The sequence below is a fragment of the Desmodus rotundus genome, chromosome 8, assembly GCF_022682495.2.
Source record: "Desmodus rotundus isolate HL8 chromosome 8, HLdesRot8A.1, whole genome shotgun sequence".
Classification (NCBI taxonomy): domain Eukaryota; kingdom Metazoa; phylum Chordata; class Mammalia; order Chiroptera; family Phyllostomidae; genus Desmodus; species Desmodus rotundus.
The window spans coordinates 54,940,623-54,966,639 of NC_071394.1; the positions used below are offsets into that span (position 1 = coordinate 54,940,623).

Here is a 26,017-nt window from a genome sequence, read left to right on the forward strand (position 1 = left end):
ATAGCTACGCAGATGGAAAGGGGTGCCATCTGTTGGGATCCTAAAGGAGACCTAGTGGCTGGTTTTGTTATTGTTGACTGGGAAATGCCGTGTTTTGTTTTTAAAGCTCCGTGCTCTCATTTGCGGTGCTGGAAAAGAGTACATTTTAAATCATTCTCTTCTCTACCCTTGCAGGAAGTGCTCAAATACCACACACACATACACCCGGACACACACACACACACACACACACACACACACACACACACCCGGACAATAAAGAGGAACCCAGTTGAATTGGAACTAGGAAGTCATGTGACTGATAACTAAGTTCAATCTTTTCTACTTTCTGGAAAGGAAGAGGCTGATGATGAGTTACTGATTCTCCTTTTATTTGTGAAGTTTTGGAGATATTAAATCATGTTCCCACTTATGCTCTTTTCCACCCTGTTTTCTTCCACATTTACTGAACCTGGGGAGCAATACTGGATCTGCAACTCCTCTGATTCGAGTGTTTGGTATAGCTACTGCGGTAAGTGTACCAGCAACAAGCAGTTGTGGCGTCAACTATTTCGAGGCTGCGTTTTCACAAGAACCTCACTTTGCTGTGGCGGAGACACAGGAAATGATCGTGTGATCCAGCTGCTGCAGGCAGCAAGAGTCCTTGTGTGGCTTTTCTCAGTCCTTGTGTGGCTTTTCTTGATCTTTTGCAGACCTCACCAGTCTCTAAACTGTTGTACTTAATCTCCAAGTGTTTTTGTTCCCTGTGGTCAGCTTTCACCACCTTGAGCTCAGTTTCACATTCCTCCTAGTTTCAGCATAACTGTTTGCTTCTGAGCTTTGCCTCAGCCCCAAGACTGTTTCTTCTTGACAAGGACAAACAGTCCTAGCTGACTCCTGGAATTAATTATTGCTTTAAGCCAGCCATTTTCAACCAGTGTGCCACAAGAATTTTTAAAACATGCAATACCTGACTTTACTCAGGGGCACTGACCTCTTTTTCCTTAGATTGTCAAATAAGAAAATGACAACAGCCAACACAGCAATAGCCTTCCATCTGGTATAAGTGAATCAAAATTATACCTATTTTTTTTTGGTCAAAAAATATAATGTTTTTTGGTGTGCCACAGAATTTTAGTAATTCATGTGTGTCATGGGATGAAAATGGTTGAAAATCGCTGCTCTAAGCTGTATTATTATTACTTTTTTTAGCACAGTATTGACATATAACAGGTACTCTTAAGTATTTCAGGCTGTGATTTTTGAGGGCTCCTAATTTGGATGTAAGCCTTGTTCTGTCATTTACTGGCTGTGTGATCTTGAGCAAAATACTTAGCCTCTCTGTGCCCCAGCTTTTTAATCTGTAAAATTAAAGTGATTTTAGAATCAATTTTATAAGAATTGCTGTTTGGTAAAATTTTTAGCACAGAGCCACATAGAAACAGTACTCATTACTTTTTAAAAAAATCAGCCATACCCTAGTGCTGTTAACTGCTTGTATCACTGCTCCCCACCCCCTTTCTCTTCTCTGAAAGCACGGCTTCAGGACTTCATCACTGTTTTTCTTTGGTGCTTTCCACTTCGTTGCTCAACATGGATTGGATGGTTTTTCTGCCCACTGGGGATATCAGAAAGGTAGAAAGGGAGTCTTCCCCAAATATTAGTTCTTTGAGATTCTTTTGGGAAAGGGGATTTGTGGTTTAATCATTTTGGGGAAAATTATAAGTGTACATTGAGGTCTGAGAAGTTTTGCAGTGAAGAAACCTATTTATTTTTATTTTATTTTTGAATGTGCATTGAGTATCATGAGAAACACTCTGGCAAATGCTAACATAAAGTTACTTCCAGGTAATTAACATAACTGACAGGTGTTAAAACAAGCTGAATTCCCTCTCAACTTGGCTCTGGACTTTCTTTGTTCTACAAGATCAGTCTACTCACCCCCACGTTGATTATGCTTACTTTCTCTGTGATAAGTTTCAGAGGACCTTTATTCATAACACTTCATATTATATTTAATTTTTAAGCACTTAGTAACAATGATTTGATTTGTCTTTTGATTTTTGTGGAAGGATCTTACCTCTTTCACTCTAATGCTGAGAGATCCGTGGTCCCTCCCTGCTGCCCCATGGATGGCAGAACTGAGAGGCAAGTGGGGTGTGTGCATGTGTGCGTGTGTTACAACAAGCCTGCCAGCCACCATCCCCAACTCCACGCCCCTCCCTTCTCCACCTCGGAGAATCCACACGGGTTAAAAAGTCCTAAAATGGAAGAGGTGATTTTATAAAAATATGTGTTGGGGAATGTTTGTCCCCTCACACATAGCTCAAAGTAATTAAATACCTTCAACCTCCACCTTAACAATGTAAAGATATTAAAACACTAATCTATTTACACTATGGGGAGATTTTTTTTACTTGTCCAGCATTTTAAATTTTACTTTACTGTAGCAAGAGCATTTTACTTGACATGTACTCTCTTAAAATTTTAAATGTACAGTACATTATTGTTGATAATAGATACAATGTCTCCCTGCAGATTCCTACAGCTTATTCCTTCCTTGTACTTGACCGATACTTTATACCTGTCGATGAGTGACTCTCCCATTTCCCCTCCTCCTAGACCCTGGCCACCACAATTACACTCTTTTTTTTAAATCCTCATCTAAGGATATATATATATATATATATATATATATTTTTTTTTTTAATTGATTTGAGAGAGAAAGGAAGAGGATCGAACCTGCAATCTTTTGGCAATGCTCCAACCAACTGGGCCACCTAGCCAAGGCCCGTTCCACTCTTCGACTCTACGAATTTGACTATTTTCAATACTGCAGATAAGTGGAATCATATTGTATGTGTCCTTATATGACGTGGACACGGGCAAGCAGTGTCCCTGGCATTGTGGCTGAGACAAGACAAATTCACATGGACTACCGAGTCCTGTGGAGGAAAAGGAACAGCACGGCCACTCTCTCAAGGGAAGAGTTCCCAGACCCTTGCCTTGACTGGCTTTTATTGGGTTTAATTTGCATAGGAATACAGGGTGTGTGTGTGTATGTGTGTGTGTGTGTGTGTGTGTACAGCTCATCAATCATTGTCAGGCAGTAGTGATCAAACAATAGATAACATTCAAAGAACTCTGAGGGCTTGAGTCAGGGTCAGATAGCTAAAGAACCATAGAACTTTGGGGAAACAAACTCATTTCATGCCTGGACCCTTATCATTTAAATTGAGGGTATTAGCAAAGCAGGTTTCACAGGATTTTTTGCATTGTTTATCAGGCCTGATCACCCTGGGGAACCTGCCTTTTCTAGCACCGGGCCACACCCACCTACAGCATTGTTTCAGGCTTAAATCAGGCAGGGGAAGTAAGGCAGCCAAGAGATTAGGAGACTTCCTGCAGACAGAATGAGGACTCAAGCTTTGTCAAAGACGAGGGATGAGGGTCCATCACCCCCTTTCTCCATAGCCTTCCAGGTCCTTCCCTGAGGGCTCCCTCATGACCATGCCTGTTTTAGGTCATCCCTCCCTTGAGGAATCTTACCCATCATTGGCTAACCAGTCATGCACTGGAGGCGAGGCAGGGTGAAGTAAAGTGGGCAGAGGCGGTGCTCCTGCCACGGAGATAAGTTTTGTCTCCTTAGTGGCATAGGGTCTCAAGGTCTCTCACTCAGCCTTAGCCATGGGGGGGGTCACAGTCTCTGAAATCAGGAAGGGCGGTTCCCAGCTTACATAACTTAAGTACATAACTTACTTCCTTTAGCATAATGTCCTCAAGATTCATTCATGTTGTAGCAAATTTTAAAATTTCTTTCCTTTTTTAAAGGCTGAATAGTATTTCACTGTATGTATGTACCACCTTTGCTTTATCTATTCTTCTATCAATGGATGTTTAGGTTGTTTCTATACTTTGGCTATTATGAATAATGTTAAAATGAACATGGGAGTGCTAGTATCTCTTTGAGATCCTTATTTTAATTCTTTTGGATAATTATTCAGAAGTGGGGTGGCTGGATCATATGGCAGTTCACTTTTTCATTGGAATCTCTAAACTGTTTTCTGTAATTGGTTGCACCATTTTTGCATTCTGAATAACAGTATATAAGTGTTCCAATTTTCCACATCCTTGCTAACACTTTAAAAAAAAATAATAACCATCCTGGCAGGTAGGTGATATCTTATTGTGGTTTTGATATGCATTGCCCTGATGCTTAGTGATTCTGAGCATTTTTTAATATACCTGTTGGTCACTTGCCTATCTTCTTTGGAGAAATGGCTACTCAATCCTTATCCCATTTTAAAACAGGTTATGAGGTTTCTGGTTTTTTGGTTTTTTTTTTACAACTGAATTGTTGGAATTCCTTATATATTTTGGATATTAACCTTTTATCAGATATATGATTTGCAAATAATTCCTCCCATTTCATAGGTTAACTTTTCACTCTGTTGATTGTTTCTTTTGCTGTGCAAGAATTTTTATTTTATTTTTATTTTAATTTTTGAATCTTTATGGGCACTTTATTCAGATGGTCAGCGATCTAAGAAGACGGTGGGTTTGTACCCTAACAGACCACCTTACATTCCATTTTATTTAAGTATATTTTGTTGATTGTGCTATTACAGTTCTCCCATTTTCTTTCTTTCCTTTACACTCCTCTGCCTTGTACCCTCCTCCCTCCAGCATTCCCCTCCCCCCAGTTCATGTCCATGGGTTATAGATATAAATTCTTTGGTTTCTCCATTTCCTATACTATTCTTAAGCTCCCCCTCTTTATTTTGTACCTACCAGCTATGCTTCTTATTCCCTGTAACTTTTCCCACATTCTCCCCTCGCCTTCTCTCTACTGATAACCCTCTATGTGATCTCCATCTCTGAGATTCTGTTCCTGTTCTAGTTGTTTGCTTAGTTCATTTTTGTTTTTGTTTTTGTTTTAGGTTCAGTTGTTGATAGTTGTGACTTTGTTGTCATTTTACTACTCATAGTTTTTATCTTCTCTTTCTTAGATAAATCCCTTTCAGATTTCATGTAATAAGGGCTTGGTGATGATGAACTCCTTTAACTTGACCTTATCTGAGAAGCACTTTATCTGCCCTCCCATTCTAAATGATAGCTTTGCTGGATACAGTAATCTTGGATGTAGGTCCTTGCCTTTCATGACTTGGAATACTTCTTTTCAGCCCCTTCTTGCCTGCAAGTTTTCTTTTGAGAAATCAGCTGACAGTCTTATGGGAACTCCTTTGTAGATAACTGTCTCCTTTTCTCTTGCTGCTTTTAAGATTCTTTCCTTATCTTTACTCTTGGGTAATTTAATTATGATGTGTCTTGGTGTGGTCCTCCTTGGATCCAACTTGTTTGGGACTCTCTGAGCTTCCTGGACTTGCATGTCTATTTCCTTCACCACATTGGGGAAGTTCTCCTTCATTGTTTTTCAAATAAGTTTTCAATTTCTTTCTTTTCCTCTTCTCCTTCTGGCACCTCTATGTTTTGAATGTTGGGATGTTTAAAGTTGTCCCAGGGGTTCCTAAGATTCTCATTCTTTTGAATTCTTGTTTCTTCATTCTGTTCCAGTTGAATGTCTATTTCTTCCTTATGTCCCAAATCTTTGATTTCAATCTCTGTTTCCTTCTCTTCACTGTTAGTTCCCTGTATATTTTTCTTTATTTCACTTTGCATAGCCTTCACTTCTTGCTTTATTTTGTGGCTGTACTTAGTCATTTCTGTGAGCATTCTGATTGCCAGTGTTTTGAACTCTGCATCTGATAGGTTGGCTATCTCCTCATTGGTTAGTTCTTTTTCTGGAGCTTTGATCTGTTCTTGCACTTGGGCCATATTTCTTTGTCTCAGTTCCCCTGTTATGTTGTAAGGAGCAGAGCCTTAGGTGTTCACTGGACTGGGCAACCTACATTGTTTTGTTGTGGTGCTGTATGTGGGGGAGTGGTCAGGGAGGGAACAATGCCTCTTGGTTGGCTCTCAACCTGCTTTCAGTCACTTCCCCCATTACCTACAAGCAGATTGTGCCCTTCTGATGCTGATTCCTGGGTGGGTGGGCTTCTGTATGTTCTAGGATCCCCTGGGTCCCCCAGTGGACACTTCTGTGAGACTAGGAGTTTCTCCCACCACTGCAGCTGCCACAGGTTTTTCCAGCCAGAGGTTTTGAGGCTTTCTTTTCCCATGTTGGAACCCTGTGTTGTGCAATCTGTCTCACTCCCTAGTTGTTCCTACCAGTTTATCTGCATGTAAATGTGAGACTGCCCAGTCTGCCAGTCGCCACTTCATCTGCCTGCTCTGCCAGCCACCTTGCTGCATGTCCTTTCCACTGTGTCTGCCCGTCTCTGCCCCTCCTACCAGTCTGGATGGATGTTTCTTCTTTAACTCCTTAGTTGTCAGACTTCCATACAGTTTGATTTTCTGGCAGTTCTGGTTGTTTTTGTTTTTAAATTTGTTGTTATCCTTCTTTTGGCTATGTGACGAAACTACTTATGTAAGTAGGTAGGTAGATATGGGAAGATGGAGGTAGATACACCTCTTTCTTGGATGGGAGCCCTCAAGGGTTTTTAACTTGATGTAATTCCCACTTATTTATGTTTTTGCTGCCTATGCTTTTGGTGTCATAGTCATAAAATCATTGTCAAGATCAATGTCTTGAAGCTTTCCCCATAAGTTTTCTTTTAGGATTTTTACAGTTTTGAATCTTACATTTAGGTCTTTAATCCATTTGAACTGATTTTTGTGTATGTTGTAAGTTAAGGATCCATTCTCATTGTTTTGCATATGGACATCCAGTTTTCCCAGCGTCATTTGTTGAAGAGACTATTCTCTTCTCATTGTGCATTCTTGGCTCTGTGCCAAAGTCCACTAGACAATATATGCATGTTTTTTATTTCTGGGGTCTCTGTTTAGTGCCATTGGTTTATATGCCTGTCTGTACTGCACCATATTGTTTTGATTACTGTAGCTTTGTAATATAATTTAAAGCCGGGAAGTTTAAGGCCTCTATATTTTTTTCCTCTTTCTCAGGATTAATTTGGCCCTCAGTAGTCATTTGTGGTTCCATATGAATTTTAGAGTTTTTAAAAAATATTTCTGTAAAAATGCCATTGAGATTTTGATAAGGAATGTATTAAATGTGTAGACTGCTTTGGGTAATATGGACATTTAAACAATACTGAGTCTTCCAGTCAACAGAGAATGTCTTGCCATTTGTGTCTTATTTAATTTCTTTCATCAATGTTCCATAATCAACAAAAATAAAAAAATCAACACAAACTGCCTATGTGTAAAAACTTTTTAGTTTGATGTAGTCCCATTTGTTTAATTTTTCTTTTGTTTCCCTTGCCTGAGGAGATATATCAGAAAATATGTTGCTATGAGAAATGTCCAAGATTTTACTGTGTATGTTTTCTTCTAGGATTTTTATGGTTTCAAATCTAACATTTAAGTCTTTAATCCATCCTGAGCTTATTCTTGTGTGTGATGTAAGAAGGTGGTCTAGTTTCATTTTTAGCCCATTGTACGTTTTTGCCTCCTTTGTCAAATATTAATTGACTGTAAAGGTGTGGGTTTATTTCTGGGCTCTCTATTCTGTTCCATTGTGTCTGTTTTTATGCCAGTACCATGTTGTTTTGATTACTGTGGCCTTATAGTATAGTTTGATATTAGGTAGCGTGATTCCTTTAACTTTGTTCTTCTTTCTCAAGGTAACTATTACACAGGGTTTTTTGCGGTTCCATATAAATTTTTGGAATACTTGTCTTAGTTCTTTGAAATACACCATTGGTATCTTGATTGGAATTGTATTGAATCTGCAGATTGCTTTGGTAAGTATGACATTTTAAGGACGTTGATTTTTCCTACCCATGAACACAGTATGTGCTTCCACTTATTTGTATCTTCTTCTGTTTCTTTCTTCAGTGTCTTATAATTTTCCAAGTACAGGTCTTTTACATCCTTGGTTAAATTTATTCCCAGGTATTTTATTCTTTTTGAAGCAATTATGAATGGGATTGCTTTCTTTTTTTTCAAATACTTTACTTAAGTATTTTTAGAGAGAGGGGAAGGGAGGAAGAAAGAAAGGGAGACAAACATCGATGTGAGAGAAAACATCGATCAGTTGCCTCTCATATGCACCCCAACTGGAGACTCAACCCACAACCCAGGCAAATGCCCCGACTGGGAATAGAACAAGAGACCTTTTGGTTTGTGGGACAATGCCCAGTGAACTGAGCCACACCAGTGGCCTGGGATTTTTTTCTTAATTTCCTTTTCTGATATTTTATTATTGGCATATAAAATGCAACTGATTTCTGGATATTAATTTTGTATCCTGCTACTTAACTGAATTCATTTATCAGTTCATGTAGTTTTTTGGTGGAATCTTTAGGGTTCTCCGTATACAGTATCATGTCATCTGCAAATGATGATAGTTTTACTTCTTTCTTTCCAATTTGGATGCCTTTTATTTCTTCTTATCTCATTGCTGTAGCTAGGACTTCCAGTACTATGTTGAATAAGAGAGGTGAAAGCGGACATTCCTGCCTTGTTCCCGATCTTAAGGGGAGTACTTGTAGTTTTTCCCATTGAGTATGATATTGGCTGTGGGTTTGTCATATATGGATTTTATTACGTTGAGGTATGTTCTCTCTATTCCAACTCTGCTGAACATTTTTATCACAAATGGGTGCTGGCAGATGATCATGTAATTTTTATCCTTCATTCTGTTAATGTGGCGTATCACAATGATTGATTTTCATTTTTTTAAACATCCTTGCATCAGAGGAACACACCCCATGTGATCATGATCCTTTTAATATGTTGTTGAATTCAGCTTGCTAGTATTTTGTTGATGATTTTTGCATCTATATTTATCTGGGATATTGGTCAGTAGCTTTAATTTCTTGCAGTGTCTTTGTCCGGCTTTGGTATCAAAGTAATTCTGGGCTCATGAAATGAGTTGGGAATTACTTCCTCCTTTTTAATTTTTTTGAAGAGTTTGAGAAGTATTGGTGCTAATTCTTATTTAATTGTTTAGTAGAATTCACCTGTGAAGTCATCTGGTCCTGGGCTTTTCTTTGTTGGGAAATTTTGATTACTCATTCAGTGTCCATACTAGTTTAAGGTCTGTCCTGACTTTTTATTTCTTCAGTCCTTCGGGGATCCCCCTTGGAAAATTTGGGGGTTTAGATGCATGAACCAACATTCTGAGTCAAGCTGGAGGTTAGGGGATTTTTTTTCTGACTTTGCTGTGCCAGGCACAAGGTCTCTTTTAGGAGGGCATTCTAAATCTCCCTACCAACTTCAATGAGTCTAGATTTGATTTCTTCTGGAACTCAGGAAACTTTCAATTAGTTTCTGATTTCTCAGAAAGGGAATTTGTTCATGAATTGTTGCTGAATTTGAATGTAGGGGGAAGAAGGGTCTTGGACTTCCTACTCTGCCACCCTGCTGGCATTCGTCTGCAGAGGGAGATATTTTTAACCACCCGCAATTTTTCTCATTATACAATTTTAATGCTAAAGGCGTCATTTGGAGGCTGGATTTCAGAATACTTTACTTACTGGGAATAATTTATTGACATTATCTTTATTCCATTTAGATAACATGGAATATCCTATTTCATTAATTCCTGAACCCTGTATAATATTGAAGGGAACCAGTGGACATTTGCATATTTTCTTCATTCCAAGTAAGTTCAAAGTTTTGTTTTTGTAGATCAGTTAAAAGAGTTCAAAAAATATCAATGACAAATAATTGTGTTCCAAATGTACATGTGTTCAAAGTCTTTGTGTGTCAGTAGCCTAGGCATGGTTTTGCTGTGTCTGTTAGAGGATCTCCCACAAGGTTGCAATCAAGCTGTCTCCCAGGACTGGGGTCTCTTCTGAAGGTTCAAACAGGGAAGGATCCACTTCAGTTCTCATGCGATTGTTGACAGTATTCAGTTCCCGCCTGGCTGTTGGCCAGCTCTCAGTTCCTTGCAATATGGGCCTTTTTAACCTAGCTTGTTGCTTCATCAAAGCCAGCAAAGGGGACAGTCAGTTAACAAGATAGAAGTCACCATCTTAGCTTAGTCATGGAAGAGTCATTCCATCAACTTTGCTTGACCTATCTGTTAGAAACAAGTCACTAGGCTTACACTAATGGGGAGGGGACTACATAATGGCATGGGGATAAAGTGGGAATAACTTAAGACTTCTAACAATCTAATAGGTATATCCTTTGTCAGCCATTAGCTATTCAGATGATGAGTAAAGTTGGGTTTCCACTAGTTGAAGATCTGTGTATATGCAAGGCAGGACATGTTTTTCTAAAAGTGACCTTAAAAATGATGATTTTGGGATAAGAAAAAGACAATGTTTTTTATTTTGTGTTGTCTTGTTTTTCTTCTCTATGGTTCTAGTTGGGTGATGGTGTTAGCATTGGGCCGGACCTGAGTGTTTGGGAAAACACATAAAACTTTTATCCTCTCATACCAGTTAGCTTTGTTGTGTGTAAGCCCTAGGATCCCAGGAAAGTTCAGCTCTCATCATCTGCATTACCATTACTATTGTCATCATCATTTATAGTATAGCTTATATTTGGAGTATATACTTTACGAAGTGCTTTCACATAAGTAAGTTTAAATAAAGATTCCCACCCCCAATTTTAGTTCTCCATTTTACAAGAAAAGAGGTAGCTGAGAACCCAGAAATAATAGACAAAACTCATGTTTTAATATTTCTGAATTTAATTGTTCAACCTGTGTTTGGATACTTTGTTTCTACATTCATTTGTTCATTGAAAAATGCATAGTGTATTTCAAGTATTGTGATTGATACCGAGAATTCATTGATAAATAAGACATTGTCTTGACCTTCAAGAATCTCTCAGCGCAATTGGACGGGCAGACCTGTAAAAAACATGGTGTGGTAACTGAAGTGACTATAGTGATACTTGATGATAGTGCAGAGTAAAGAACAATCAACTCTATTCATTTGCCAAGGTTAAAAGAAGTAATTTTTCCCCCTAAATTTTTGTCTGGCTAAGGCTCTACAGTTTCTCTCTCTTTTCTCAGGTTTTGTTTTCTGGTCTATGTGGTGTGCTTTACCCCTAGATGTTTGGCAGAAGTGATTATTGACATTATGAATGACCTAATTTTCATGCAAACCCCTTGTCCTTACCCACAGGAAGCAAGTTGTTTCCATCCAGACCCAAGTAATAATAATACAATATGGTATCACTCAGGGTTCTCTGAAAAGCAGATGCCAAGAAGGAATTAAACATATAATAGATTTATCTGGAGAAAATGCTGGTGAACAATGAAGGGAAGAGGAGGCCCAAACAAGCAAGGAGAGGGTTCAGATTGAGGTACAGATCTGATGCTTTTGAAATGAGAGAGGGAAGGAAGGAGAATTTGGTAAGATGGTCATCAGACCCAAATGCATCCCTGAGATCCTCTCAGCCAGGTTAATGGGGAGCCTTAGAGCAAAGTTTGCCTATCACAAGTGTCCCATGACAGGCAGGAAGGAATAGGCTGGCTCTCATGTGCTTAGCAGTGCTCAGTCATTAGCAGAGCAACCTGCAGGGGGCTGGCCTCTGGATGAGAAGGATACAAAGATGCAACAGTTTGGGGCTGTCTGCCAACTACTTTCATTCCAGCAGGTTCTTTTGAAGGAAAGTTTGAGTAGCGCACCTCTGTGGCCACCACGGATAACTTAATCATTTACTAAGTATGACATTTGTATCACATTATATTAGTTTACTAAGAAAATAATCATTCAGTTGTATTTTTATAGAGCTCTGCAATTATGACATGAGTTTACCCAGAATATACTAGAATTTCTGTGTAAGGTGTGGGGCCACATTATAGAAATCAACTTATTTTTATGTGCTATTTCTATTTCTGTTCAGTAAGAGCTATAAATACAAATTGAATCAAAAATAGGTTGTGAGTGGAAATTATTTATTTTGGGACTTTATAACCTTACTAGTAAATTATTTGTATACCATTAACTGATTGACAAACAAAGCTGGACCATAAGTCTCCTTGAAAATTATTTCTGGTAGTTCCTGGAGTTTTCTTAGGTGAGGTCAAAAACAGTCTTCTCTGCCCTGGCTGGTGTGGCTCAGTGGATTGAGCAATGGACTGCAAACCAGAGGGTCGCAGGTTCAATTCCCAGTCAGGGCATGTACCTGGGTTGCACGGGCCAGGTCTCCAGTAGGGGTCGCTTATGCAGCAACCACACATTGATATTTCTCTCCCTCTCTTTCTCCCTCCCTTCCTCTCTCTAAAAATAAATAAATAAAATGTTAAACAACAACAACAACAAGTCTTCTCACACAGCAGCCACCAGTTTCTGGTCTCTCATCCCAGCGTGCACATTTTTATCCCTGGCCTGCTGAACCACGCAAGTGGTACCTCACATTAACCACTTTTCATGTGGCTGACATGACCACAGTGATGTCCAAGGGCAAGAAGTGTCTCAAGATGTAAACAACACTTTCTGGGAGTCATTGAAGACCAGGAACATACTGTGTTCCATGCAGAAATGGAAGAAGTTCCCTTGTCCTACCTTTGGACACCACAGCAGTACTGCTGATTACCATGTCTAAGGAATTTCTCATAAAAACAGCTCTTCAACTTCTGCTCACGTCTATGGTTTTTGAGAGGTTCGGGCTAAAGTCCATGGATAGGACCATGAACCACTGTTTGAAGCAGACCCTGTTATGTTCTTTATACTTTACCCTGTAAGTAGACAGGTGGAAACAAATTAGGGAGTTTTGTGGTCCTTTGGGCTCAGAGTAATGAAGGCCTGCACTAAGACCATGGAAATGAGGATGAAATGAAGACTAGTAAAATTTATTGGGGTTGGGAATTCTAGTGCTTATTTGTGATAAAGATGTGGATAAAGATTACTATGAGATAAACATAGTAATTTTTCAAATTCATTGAAAAATGCAATTTAGGATCTGTAGGGTGAAGTAATGAGCAACATCTGAATAGAGATATTGAATGCATGTATGAGACAGTGCTCAGGAGGAAGGTTGAGACTAAAGATGACATTTTGGGAGTTAGCATCCTATGTGACACTTACAGCCAGAGAGACTATGCAGAATAAATGCTATTGAGGAGAACTGAGAATAGAATGTTAATAAAGAGGAGTAAATGAGCAGAGTGAGAAGGAGTCAGAGAGGTTGAAGGACAAGCAGAAGAGAGTGGGGGAAAGAACACCAACTGGAGTTTTAAGGAAGGAGTTGACAGTTCTGTTATACACAGCCAAGTTCAAGTTAAAGGTAGAAATCTTTCCCTTTGATTATGTCTACACAGTGAGTTATGGTGACCTTATTAGGAAAATATTTTCAATGAGGTGATTATAACCAATTATTTTCTTTTTTTTAATATATTCATTGATTATGCTATCACAGTTGTCCCATTTCTGCCCCTTCACTCAACTCCATCCTGCCCACCTCCTCCCTCCCACATTCCCCCCCTATAGTTCATGTCCATGGGTCATACTTATAAGTTCTTTGGCTTCTACATTTCCTACACTATTCTTACCCTCCCCCTGTCTATTTTCCACCTATCATTTATGCTACTTGTTCTCTGTACCTTTCCCCCCCTCTCTCCCTCCCAATCCCCTGTTGATAACCCTCCATGCAAGCTCCATTTCTGTGGTTCCGTTCCTGTTCTAGTTGTTTGCTTAGTTTGCTTTTGTTTTTGTTTTAGGTGTGGTTGTTAATAACTGTGAGTTTGCTGTCATTTTTCCTGTTCATATTTTTGATCTTCTTTTTCTTAGGTAACTCCCTTTAACATTTCATATAATAATGGCTTGGTGATGATGAACTCCTTGAACTTGACCTTATCTGAGAAGCACTTTATCTGCCCTTCCATTCTAAATGATAGCTTTGCTGGATACAGTAATCTTGGATGTAGGCCCTTGCCTTTCATGACTTGGAATACTTCTTGCCAGTCCCTTTTTGCCTGTAAGGTCTCTTTTGAGAAATCAGCTGACAGTCTTAATGGGAACCCCTTTGTAGGTAACTGTGTCCTTTTCTCTTGCTGCTTCTAAGATTCTCTCCTTCTGTGTAATCTTGGGTAATGTAATTATGATGTACCTTGGGGTGTTCCTCCTTGGGTCCAGCTTCTTTGGGACTCTCTGAGCTTCCTGGACTTCCTGGAAGTCTATTTCCTTTGCCAGACTGGGGAAGTTCTTCATTATTTGTTCAAGTAAGTTTTCAATTTTTTGTTCTTCCTCTTCTCCTTCTGGCACCCCTATAATTCGGATGTTGGAACGTTTCAAGATGTCCTGGAGGTTCCTAAGCCTCTCCTCATTTTTCCGAATTCTTGTTTCTTCATTCTTTTCTGGTTGGATGTTTCTTTCTTCCTTCTGTTCCACACCACTGATTTGAGTCCCAGTTTCCTTCGCATCACTATTGGTTCCCTGTACATTTTCCTTTGTTTCTCTTAGCATAGGCTTCATTTTTTCATCTAGTTTTTGAACAAATTCAACCAGTTCTGTGAGCGTCTTAATAACCAGTGTTTTGAACTGTGCATCCGATAGGTTGGCTATCTCTTCCTCGCTTAGTTGTATTTTTTCTGGAGCTTTGAAGTGTCCTGTCATTTGGGCCTTTTCTTTTTTTTTTTTTTTTCCCCGGCGCATCTGTTACTTAAAGGGGCGGAGCCTTAGGTGTTCCCCGGGCCGGGTAACACTGGTCGCTGCCCTGTGATGCTGTATGTGGGGGAGGGGCCAAGAGGGAGCAATGGTGCCCGCTCCACTCTCCACTGGATTTCAGTCACACCCTCTGCTACCCACAATGAAATTGGGCCCCTCTGGTGCTGGTTCCCGAGTGGGTGGGCTTGTGCACGCTCTAGGCCCCTGTGGGTCTCTCCAACAACCTCTCCTGTGAGGCTGGGAGTCTCTCCTGTTGCCGCCCCAACCCCCATGGGCTCTTTCAATCAGAGGTCTGAGGCTTTATTTCCCCGAGCTGGAGCCCTGGGTTACTCAGTCTGCTTAGCTCCCCGCTGTTCGTCCAGGTTCATCTGTGTGTGAGTGTGGGGCTGCAGGGTCTGCTAGTGGTCAGACTGCCTGCCCCATTCGTCCCACACTCCTCTAGTCTCGGTCCTGCCACGGCCACGCGAGTCCTCTCCGCCCAGGCTGCCTGTCTCCACCCCTCCTACTGGTCTGGATGTATGTTTCTTTTTTATCTACTTGGTGTCGGACTTCCTTGCCGTTCGATTTTCTGTCAGTTCTGGTTGTGCGAGGAGGCAAAGTGTGTCTACCTATGCCGCCATCTTGGTTCTCCTATAACCAATTATTTTCATTATAAAAAAGATTGTACATGCTTTCTAGATGGGCCAACTGAGTAACATAAGAATTGAGCCAAATACATTGTTTACTGAGTTTTTTCGTGTTAATTGGGAATAGGGTGATCCTGAGGCTATTATAAATAGCTCATCACCCAAGTTTTAATCAAAAGGTTTAATTTTGTTCTCCAAAAAGTCTGTCATCAAAGCTACTAAAAAGTGAGCATGAGTTGATTATCATCAATTCCTTATCTTTCTTTGAACTTCCTAGCAAAACTGTAACAAGAACAGAAAATTTTATATCTTTATTTGATAGTTTTTTAAAAAATTAGGTCCCTCTATTTTTAGTCTTAGTCTATAATTCTTATGATGGAGTATTCTCTTTCATTACAGTCCACTAGTTACCCTCTCAAAACTTCAGTTTCCTCAACTCCAGAACAAGGATCACGATACTCACATTATTAGTAGTTGTGATAATTGAATGAAATAAGGTTGGAAAAGCACAGGACACATTTTATGTATATAATAAATGTTAATTATTATTTATAAAATAATCTCTTATATGAGAGACTAATGGGATTTTTTTCTTTTTAAGGAAGAGACATTAAAAAATTGTATTTCAATCTCTATTTATCTTTTAACACCTTGGAGTTCCCAATGCGCAAAGAAGTTATTTGCCGAGGATCTGATGACGAGTATTCTTTTTGTAGAGCTCTGAAAGGAGGTGAGCATGTAATTGATTGCTCTCAGACTCGAATGTAATACTTTATGAGAATGTTATAGGAATTAAATACACTGAAAATACGAAGTTTCCTCTCTGATAATAATTCTTTATTTCCGTTCAAAGTTTTACTTTTAGCAGTTGAAATGCCATTTTACAATTGTTACTGAGTTATTATTAAGATGACACTTGAGTGTGTTTGAAGGGCTTTTAAAATTTTTATCCTGCTCAGATTAATATTATACATTTATCCTTGGTTATGGATCTCTTTTTCTAAACATTACATTTATATTTTTCATAGAAACTCACTAGATTTTACTATGCTGCTACATTGGTTTCTTCAGTGTCTTTCTCCTTTTTTTCCACCCTGGAATTTTTCACAGAATTGTAAAATTTTAGAGTTTAAGACCTTAGGTCATTTATTGAACACTCATGAATTTTTTCTTAATAATTTTTAAACTAGTAAATAGTTTAAATAATTTAAAAGGTTATAAATATCATGCTGTCACATTACCAAAATTAGAAAGTATAAATAATAAAGAAGTCATGGAATCATATTTCTAAAGTCATTTTGGAGTATTTCCTTTTACGCATATTATTTATGTAGTTGTAACTATACTCGACTACAATTAAAACAATTTATTTAAATTTTTGACTAGATAACCACATCCGTGTGATTCAAAAATCAGAGTATGAAATATTTTACGGTGAAAGCTCTCCCTTAGTGTGTTATGCCCCGGTTCACTTAACTGTTCTCTTATTGGACATTAGTGTCCTTCTGGTATTTGTGCTATTACTGGTATAATATACATAATATTATAATTAATATATTTCTGTATATAATTTTTCTCATATTTTAGATTTGAATATTCCCATATTTAGAAGAAGGAATTATATAGCTCCCAGAGAGATTTCTAAGCTTAAATGGTTTTAGTAGAATTGTGCTTTTATTCATATAAGACCAAATTGCTTTTCTAAAGGATTATACCTATTTAGACATTGTACCACCAACAAAGTATAAGTATAGTAGATTAATCTCTGTCCTGTTAACATTGGGCATTATCGTTTACAAGGATAAGAAGTTTTTAAAAAACTTTATTAGAAAAAAACTTATACTTAATTGTTTTATTAACATTTTTATTACTATTGACATTGAATATTTTCCCATGTAATTCTTTACCAGTAACCTGTACCCACCTTGTTTAAAAAAAACAATTTCAGGTAGTTTACACACATATATTAAATTTAGCAATATAGCATACACTAGATATAGGTGGCACCAAAAATGAAAAATAATCATAGGGAATGATTATTCCCTATTTTTTATATTACTCTAATTCCATTAAGAGTAATATAAAAATTTAGAACAGAAAGGGCTTATACTTGCTTTGAAAGGACATCAGTTTGATTCTATGACTGTACGACTGCTAGCAGTCTTTAAGAAAATAGTCTTTTTGCCCTGTCTGGTGTGGTTCAGTAGGTTTGGTGTCATCCCACAAACCCAAAGTTCACCGGTTCGATTCACAGTTGGGGCACACGCCTGGGTTGCAGGCCAGGTCCCTGGTCAGGGCATGCAAGAAGTAACCAATTGTTTCTCTCCCTGTCTTTCTCCATCCTTCTTTCTCTGAAAATAATAAATAAAATCTTTAAAAAAAGGGAAATAGTTTTGAAGTAAATCAGTGTGCTTGCTGTGTGTCTCCCAACCAATCATCTGTCCATATCTCTACTTTATCTGCCACCCCCAAGCACATACAAGTCATGGAGCTGGCTTTGCTGGTGAATCTGGGCTCAGAGTTTCATAGACCTGAGTCAGTGTCCCAGATTTCCCACCTACTAGCAGTGTGACCTTGGTCATAGTCACCTCATTTTCCTTATCTGTAAAATGGGTACAGTGAAACTGATTTTATATGGTTTCAAGGATTAAATTAGAACATGTGTATAAAATAGTGCTCAGAGTAAGAATTTAAGAATGATGGTTATTAAATAATAAATATTCATATTGAGTCCTTTTTTTTGTTCCTGATTTTACAGTCCTGTTATTTTTACAAGTGAGGAAACCAATGACTGAGTGGTTCAGAACTGTGCCCAAGGTCATTCAGAGAGGTAGCAACTGAGCAGCCTTTGGGCTCTTAAGGCCTTCTCTTCCACTGTGCCATGCTTTCTCTTTGGAAACAAATCCTCTTGGCAGATTACTGTTTTTTAAAACAACTGTTTTGCAATGATTTCACATAATCTCTGGGGATTATGTTGACATTTTATTTGAATTTTTGAAGTTTCACTTTCTAGAGATCTCACATGTGTCGGACTGAACCCAGAAACATCTGTTCCCTTCCCTTCCACAAACATCTGTTGGACCTAATTTGAGCAGGTCATGATCTAGACCCTTGTGATCCAAAGTTGCATGATAGGGTCTCCATCTTCAGATCTCTCTCTTCTGAAGAAGACAGTCATGGGAACAAAAAGGATAACAAAATGTCATAAAAGCAAATTGAATTTATATGCTCTTAGTTTTAACTATATACGTAGTTATCAATTTACTGTGATAGAACAACTCAGATAAATCTTCAGAGAGTATTTTGTTTGAGTCTTGAATAAGAGAGCAAGGAGGAAGTATGTTCCCTGGACAGGAAACAGTGTATGCAGACACATCTAGCCAGCAAAGGATGTGGCTTATTTAGAGAGTAGCTTTTTTTTTGTAGTTGGAGCAGAATGTCCTTGTGGGGAATTGCTGGAGATGAGCCCAGAATAGGGGGGCAGGAGCAAGCATGTTAAGTCATGTGCAAAACACTGGTCTGCAGCTTGTCATCAGTGGGTAGGGGTGCCCCACAAAGATGTCCATTTCTGCAGATAGCTAGTGTCCATATCGAAGGAGGAGAGGATTGGCTGACAGGACACTTGGGCAGAAGGAAGAGCAGCTGGGAGATGGTGAGGGGCCATGAGGATTGAACAAAGAAGGTGGACCTAGAGTCAAGGGGAGGAGACCAGGAGAGCATATTGGGAGACAGGACAGGTGAGACATGCTGACTGAATTGACAGGGCAGGCAAAGATTAGGTAAATCAAGAATCGCTTGAAGGTTGGTGACGGGATGGATAGAAGTGCCATTATTTGAAATGATGTGTGCAAAAGGCATATATTTAAAGAAAATGAGCTCTGATTTGGGCATGTCGAGATGCAGGTAATTTTGGAAGGTTCACATAAACATGTCCATCTGGCAGCCAACTATATAGGCCCAGAACTCAGGACATTCTGATTTAAGAAACATTGACCCTTTAAAGTTTGGGAATTAAGTTAGTAAGTATCATACATATCTACTTTTAAAATAACTTTCCTTCTCTATTATACCCTGCTAGAGAAGTAGCAATATTAAATATGCATATATATAACTTGGGATGAAGCATATTAGCCCTTGCCTGTGCGTCACTTATTCACTTCTGGGCCTTAAAGTTTGCATCCCCTAATGCTGGTCCTGAGAGAAGCTTGTGGTGGCAGAGGAGACCAGGACAATGGGAGCCAGGGTATAAGACCTATTATTTCTTTACAGTTTTGTCTGGGATTGCAGCTGCCAGTAGTAAAGTGTCAAAGGTGCAGCCATACTACCAAAAAAAAAGTCACTTAGTGATGACCAAGACGTTTTTGTGCTTTGTTTGCAGAGACTGTGAATACATCAGTGCCATTCTCCTTCAAGGGGATACTGTTCTCTAAGGTATTGTCCAAGAGTCATTTTGTACTTTCTTAATCTTTGGTGGTAACGGATATGTGAAGAATTTGAATAAGTAATTCCCAACTCCTAAAAATTGTGACTCAGAATTAAGATATTCAAAGATTTTTTTCCTACTTTTATTTGGTTTGGGATATTTTTCCATTTCTTTCTAAAGCAGTGGTCCCCAAACTTTTTGGCACCAGGGACTGGCTTCGTGGAAGACAATTTTTCCACGGACTGGGGTGGTGGTGGGAAATGGTTTCAGGATGATTCAAGAGCATTACATTCAAGCTCACCTCCTGCTGTGCAGCCCAGTTCCTAACAGGCCTGGACTCAGTCCGCGGCCCAGACGTTGGGGACCTCTGTTCTAAAGAATGAGGAAATATAACAAAGTTACACAAAAGAAAGCTCATATTCACTTCATGTTCATGGCTAAAAAGTAATGGAAATGCTCATTATTAATATGTTGAATGATTTTGGGGTAAAAGCATTAGACCACTGCTGCCTAGAACTCTGAAACTGTCTCCATGAGTAATGACCCTGTGACTTTAGATGTTTGCGTTAGATACTTAGCAATGGAATTTTGCATGTTTCACTTTTGGTGATTATTTAAAAATAAACTCTAACAATGCATGTTTTTTCCTGATTTTGTTTACAATTTATATCTAATGTTTGCAAATCTCACAGGCTAGTCTCAAAAAATTGTTAAAAAACATACTTATAATTGGGAAATAAATGTTTGCTGAATTTAGACATACAAAAGTCTTTTCATCTCATTAAAAAACTGAGGAAATGATAACCAATCCAATTTAAATGATTTCTTCCTAGTAAGAAAAAAGTACTTATAGAAGTCTTACAAAATAGAAGCATCTAACATTTTATATTACTTGTGTTTCTTATTCCTCGTTTTAGGGACGGTACAGATGTGTTGTGGAAGCCATTGCTGGGAACACTGAAGAAATGCTCTTTTGCTTGAATTTTACCATCATACACCACCCTGATATCAATTAGAATAAATCTAATATACTTTTATTATTCAAAGATTTCATTCTTTTTTTCTTTTTCTTTTTGTACAGTGTTAATTTGCTAAGGCTGCCAAAACAAATAACACGCAGTGGGTGGCCCGAACAATAGAAACTTATTTTCTCACGGTTCTGGAGGCCAAGAACCTGAAACCAGTGTGGGTGGATTTGGTTCCTTCTGAGACTTCTCTCTTTAGATTATAGATAGTCTTCTCCCTGTGTCTTCACATGGTCTCCCTCTGTGTGTGTCCATGTCCTAATCTCCTCTTCTCATAAGGACACCAGTCAGATTAGGGCCCATCCCTATGACCTTAGTCACCTCTCTAAAGATCCTGTCTCCAAATCCAGTCACGTTCTGAGGTATTGGGAGTTAGGGCTGCAGTGTAGGAATTTTGGGAGGACAAGTCCGCCCATAACACACAGGTAATGAAATCTCTCCCACTGGTCAACTTTTCTCCATTTCCTGCCTCTACTCTGGGGCAGGTTACCAGTGTTTCCTCCTGACTGATCTTCCTGCACCTGGTGAGGTAGCTCAGGTAATATATTCTCCACAAAGGCAGTATCAATACTGCTTTCAAAATACAGGTCCAGTCATGTCACCGTAACGCAAATGGAACAAAACAAAAACTAACAAGGCTCTTCCTGGGGCTTTTGATTCATTTTGGGATAAAGTTGGAATCTTTGTGAGGGCCTGCCAGGCCTTGCCTATCCTTCTTCTCTCTGGCTGCTTCTCCCATCACCTTCTCCTTGCTGTCTGTGTTCCAGAATGTGCCATTGTTCCTCCCATTCCAGAACCTTTGCCCACACAGTTCCCTCTGCCTCAACTCCACTCCTCCACTCTATGCCACACTCACCCCTTCACCTCTGTAATGCATGTGGGTCTTTCTTGGCTCTGGTGCTACTTAGGGAATTATCAGCAGGTAGTGTGGGGTTCACTTCATATACTTTGATACAGGGAAGAGGCAGTCCTGAGGAAAATCATAGAGAAGTCATATAGCAGAGCCTTGCTGCCAGCCTCCTGTGGCTCTCTTGGTCCCCCGAGCCCTTTTTCTCCACCCACCTCTATCTCACCCAGGCAGGGCCAGCTTTCTTTGTGGATGTGCTTTTGTAGACCTGTGTCCCTTCCTTACAGCACTTAGCACTCATTTTAGCATTATTTCAATTATCTACCACTGGACTAAGCTCCTTGAGCCCAGGCAGCGTAGTCCAGTTTTGCTCAGCACTCTTGACCCAGCACCTAGTACAGAAACTGGCTTGTATTTGTACTGAATCCATATTTGTTGATGGATAAAGGAGCATTTTCTTCTTGTAAAATATCCAAACACCACAAAATATTCATGCAATCATTCTACTAATATTTATTGAACAGGCCTTGTTCTAGATGTCAGATATACAGAATTTAACAACCAATATAAAAAAAAAAATCCCTGCCTTTATGGAGCTTATATTTTTATGGGAAGAGACTGAAAAAACCCCAAGTAAATGGTAGAGTACTTTAGAAGCAAACATGCTATGTGATATGAAAAGCAATATAGCAGGGTAAGAGGGTAGAGAATGGGGGAAGGTGATGATGGTTGTTTTAAATAGGGTGGTTAGGATAGGCCTCCCTGATAAGGGGGTATTTGAATGAGTTGAGCGAGCAAAGCTGTGTGGCTTTCTGGGAACAAAGATATTGCATGTTGGGAGAACAGTTTGTATCAAGGTCCTGGGGTCAGAGTGTGTCTGGTGTGTTTGAGGAGGAACAGGGAGTTGTTTACGTGAAACGAGTGAGGGGCCTAAGGTCAGAACAGTGTGTGTGTTGAGGGGTGGGTAGGCATGTGCTGTAAGGTTTGATAGGCCATTGTTAGGACTTTAGCTGTTGCTCTGAATGAGACGGAAAACCACTGGTAGGTTCCATGCAGGAGAATGACAGCATGCATTTTTAAAAGGCTTATGCTGGCAACCATCTGCTTGGGCAAGGGAAAAAAAAAAAAAGAGAGAAACTTTTTGCAGGGATTTAGGTAGAAAAGGAAGGAGAAATTTGGGAGGGTTTTGAAGTAATCCCGGTAAAAGATAATGGAGGAGATGGTGAGAAGTGGTCTGTGCTGGATATATTTTACAAACAACTGCAAAACTACTTTTGCCTGTGGGTTGGATGTAGGATATAGAACAAAGAGAGGAATCAGGGATGACTCCAGTTTGTTTTTTTTTTTGCTTGAGCAAATGGAAGGATGGAGTTGCTGTTATCTGAGACACGAAAGTCAGGAAGGAACTGGTTTTTAAAATACATCTTTAAAAAAAAGACAATTTTATAAACCTCAGACATCACTTTTAATTCTTGTTTATTACTGGTTTTTCATTGTTCTTAAAGAGTTAATGACTTGTAAAAATATTCCTTAGATACTGGCCTTGTGTTCTTTCTCTTGGAGTTGTTTTAGGACTTTAGCATAATTGCTCTTTAAATTACTTCACTCTATTTTATAGTATCCTAACTGGCTTAGTCATTCAGATTTCAGTTCATCCTGTATGTCCCACTAGTAAGAAAACAAGTTTATGGAGCAGAACTTTTCCCTACACCTGAACTATTTCTCCTTTCAGTTTCTCCCTGCCTTGTTTAAGTGATTGGTTTCACCTTTTAATGATTCCTCGGTTGAGCTTTATAAAAATTGTTCCCAGTGATTTCCATGTTGCCTATGGAAGAGTAAATTTCATTTGTGAAGTTATGAAGTAATTTGCAGCTATTACATTATGCTACCTTTCTGAAGTTATTTTAAAATCACACCCTTTGTTTTTTTTAGTTCTTGTCTCCTATCTAGTGAGTAAATACAATTGTCTTTAGAAATCTCTCCTTGATCTACAAACATAATTTAAAGCAATCCTAAAAATAGCAATTCTTTTATTCTGATTAGTTTTCAGCAGCATCATAAGCATATTATGGAAAACCCTGTGGTTTGTGGAAATGATCCATTCCCTCACACTGATTTGCTTTAGGGATTAAGAAAAGAGCAAAAGAGAACCAGAGGCATAGAATCAGGAAACAGGACTGACAGCTACAAGCGGGAGGGGGTGGGGGGACTGGTTGAAGGAAAGTGAAGGGATTAGTCGAAGAAGGACCCTTGGACATGGACAATAGTGAGGGGACTGACTATGGGGGGTGGGCTGGGGGGACGGGGGCGAAGGGAGGAAAAGTGGGACAACTGTAATAGTCTAAACAATAAAATATTTAAGTGTTGTTTGTTAAAAAAAAAAGAAAGAAAAAAGGAAAGAAAAGATCACAATCATAGTGGTTTGCTTGCGTGGCCCTGGGCCGCTGAGGCTAAGAGATTGACATGGATTGCTGTACTGCATAGAGAGCTGAGGTGGCCAATTTTTAAATGAGCCAGAAGGCCCAGATTCACAAAAGCCAGGGGAGACCTCGGACATGGCTCTTCTGTCTGAGATTGGTCCCTTGAGGCCAGAAGGTTCAGGTCAATCTTGCAAGTCCTCCCGCAGAGCTACATTAACATGAACCTGTCCTGATAATAGTTTAAGATGAACACAATTGGAAAATTTTAGATGATGTATTTTCTTTTGCTATTTTTAATTTGAAATAGTTCTTCATAGGGTGTTGACAAGTTTAAAAAAACAACAGGTAAAAGGGTCTGTGGGGCAGTTCTGTAATTTAAAATTCTTTTTTCTTTTTAAAATTAGAAATTATCAGTCAGGGGGATGTAAAGTACAGCATGGGGACTAGAGTAGCCAAAGAAAACATGTGCATGACCCGTGGGACAATGGCGTGGGGATCGCCTGAGGGAATTGGGGGCTGGGTGGAGGGGGGCAGAGGGGGACAAATGGGGACAACTGTAATAGTATAAACAATAAAATGTAATTTAAAAAGTAAAAAATAAAAATAAAATAAAATTAGAAATTCTCCTTAGATTAAAAAAAATCTTTGCCTCTTAAAAAATAATGCCTTTCATTGTAACAGTGTGACACGGTGCACAGGTGCACGGAGCCACAGGGGACAGTCCCCTTTCATTTCTTTCTCTGTACGGTTCCCCCAACCAACAGTTTGGTGTGTGGATTTCCAGACTTCTGTGGCACATGTATCATACTACATATGCTATTTTTATACAAACGTACACTTCTAAATACGACGTTACTGCATACTGTTTTTAATTTGAATTTGGGAAGTACTTCCCAGTCAGTACATAGAGATATATCTCATTTTTAAAATGGCTGTATAAATTGCTATTGTTTGGCTACACTGTAATTTAGTAATGAGTTTTTCTATAGAATCTATCGTATAGGATATAATATAGATGTAGAATATAGTGCTGAACACTATACTAAAGTGATCCTGAATTGGATCCTGGCCCAGACAAAAATTCCTTATTAAGGAAATTATTAGGTCAACTATAGAAATGTGGACTATAGATTAAATTCAAATTTCTTATCATATGTCTCAAATTTAATAACTCTACTGTGGTTAGGTAAGAGAATATCCTTGTTTATAAGGGGTAAAGGGGGCATAGTATATGAAATCTACTCTTGAATATTTTAGAATAAATAAAATATATGCACATAAATATATTTTATATGTGTTAACATATACACATATAGAGAGAGGGAGAATTATAAAGCAAATGTAACAAAATGTTAAAAATTGATTAAGCTAGATAGATGAGAGTTTAATTATTCTTGCAGTTTTTCTGTAAATTTGAAACTATTTAAATCTGAAATTATTTAAATATTTAAAATGATCTATAAACAAACATTTTAAATTAATTTGAAAAAAGAAAGGGGCACTGGTATTTTCTCTTTCAGTCAAACAAACAGAATTTGATAGGTGGACTAACTCAAAAGTCTGCTCTTTTATACAAAAGCACCAACATGTTCTTAGATAAGTATACCAACATGTTAGGTATACTTACCTACGTATAGCACTTAGGTAAGACGAGAGACTTAGAATGGGGTAGGTGTAGCACAAATGCTATTTCTGCCCCCTGCCCTTCCCTCTCCATGATTTCTTTCCACACTAAATTATTCAAAGATGGAAATTTTCAGTGCTTTAGAATAAAAATCAGGTCCTGGCCCTCCAGGCCTTTTCTTTAGGTCAGTGCCTTTGGCTGTCACCCTTCACTGCTGCTTCCACTGCTGTGCCAGCTCCAGGGTCTGGCCTGTCCCATCAGCCATGGGTGGGCTTCAGAGCACGACTGGGCAGTGCCCAGATGGGCAGTGTTCTCTGTCACTGCACTAGTCCTGGTGTCCAGAGCGCTCACTCCACTGTTGGTTTTTCACTAGAAACCAAGGGACACTGGTCCCAGACCTGAAACCACCACTGATGGGACCT

General features: G+C 39.0%; 1 protein-coding gene across 2 annotated transcripts; it reads left to right on the top strand.

Moving 5' to 3' along the window:
* The first annotated feature begins 228 nt into the window (after window positions 1-228).
* On the top strand, window positions 229-20,725 carry LY96 (lymphocyte antigen 96). Of its 2 annotated transcripts, XM_024578347.4 has the most exons (5): window positions 239-511; window positions 9,578-9,667; window positions 15,858-15,986; window positions 19,635-19,687; window positions 20,597-20,725. In XM_024578347.4, exons 1-5 carry the CDS (start codon window positions 400-402, stop codon window positions 20,693-20,695), a joined length of 483 nt encoding a protein of 160 aa, XP_024434115.1. In that variant the 5' UTR covers window positions 239-399; the 3' UTR covers window positions 20,696-20,725. The 2 variants fall into 2 exon arrangements, with proteins under 2 accessions (XP_045042009.1, XP_024434115.1); XM_045186074.3 differs by lacking the exon at window positions 9,578-9,667 and having other exon boundaries at window positions 229-511.
* The last annotated feature ends 5,292 nt before the right edge of the window (window positions 20,726-26,017 follow it).

Coding starts and splice junctions, on each gene's coding strand:
- LY96 (XM_024578347.4), top strand. CDS start 400: ATGTTCCCACTTATGCTCTTTTCCACCCTGTTTTCTTCCACATTTACT. Junction 15,987..19,634: donor TTGTAGAGCTCTGAAAGGAG/GTGAGCATGTAA, acceptor CTTTGTTTGCAG/AGACTGTGAATACATCAGTG. Junction 19,688..20,596: donor AGGGGATACTGTTCTCTAAG/GTATTGTCCAAG, acceptor TCCTCGTTTTAG/GGACGGTACAGATGTGTTGT.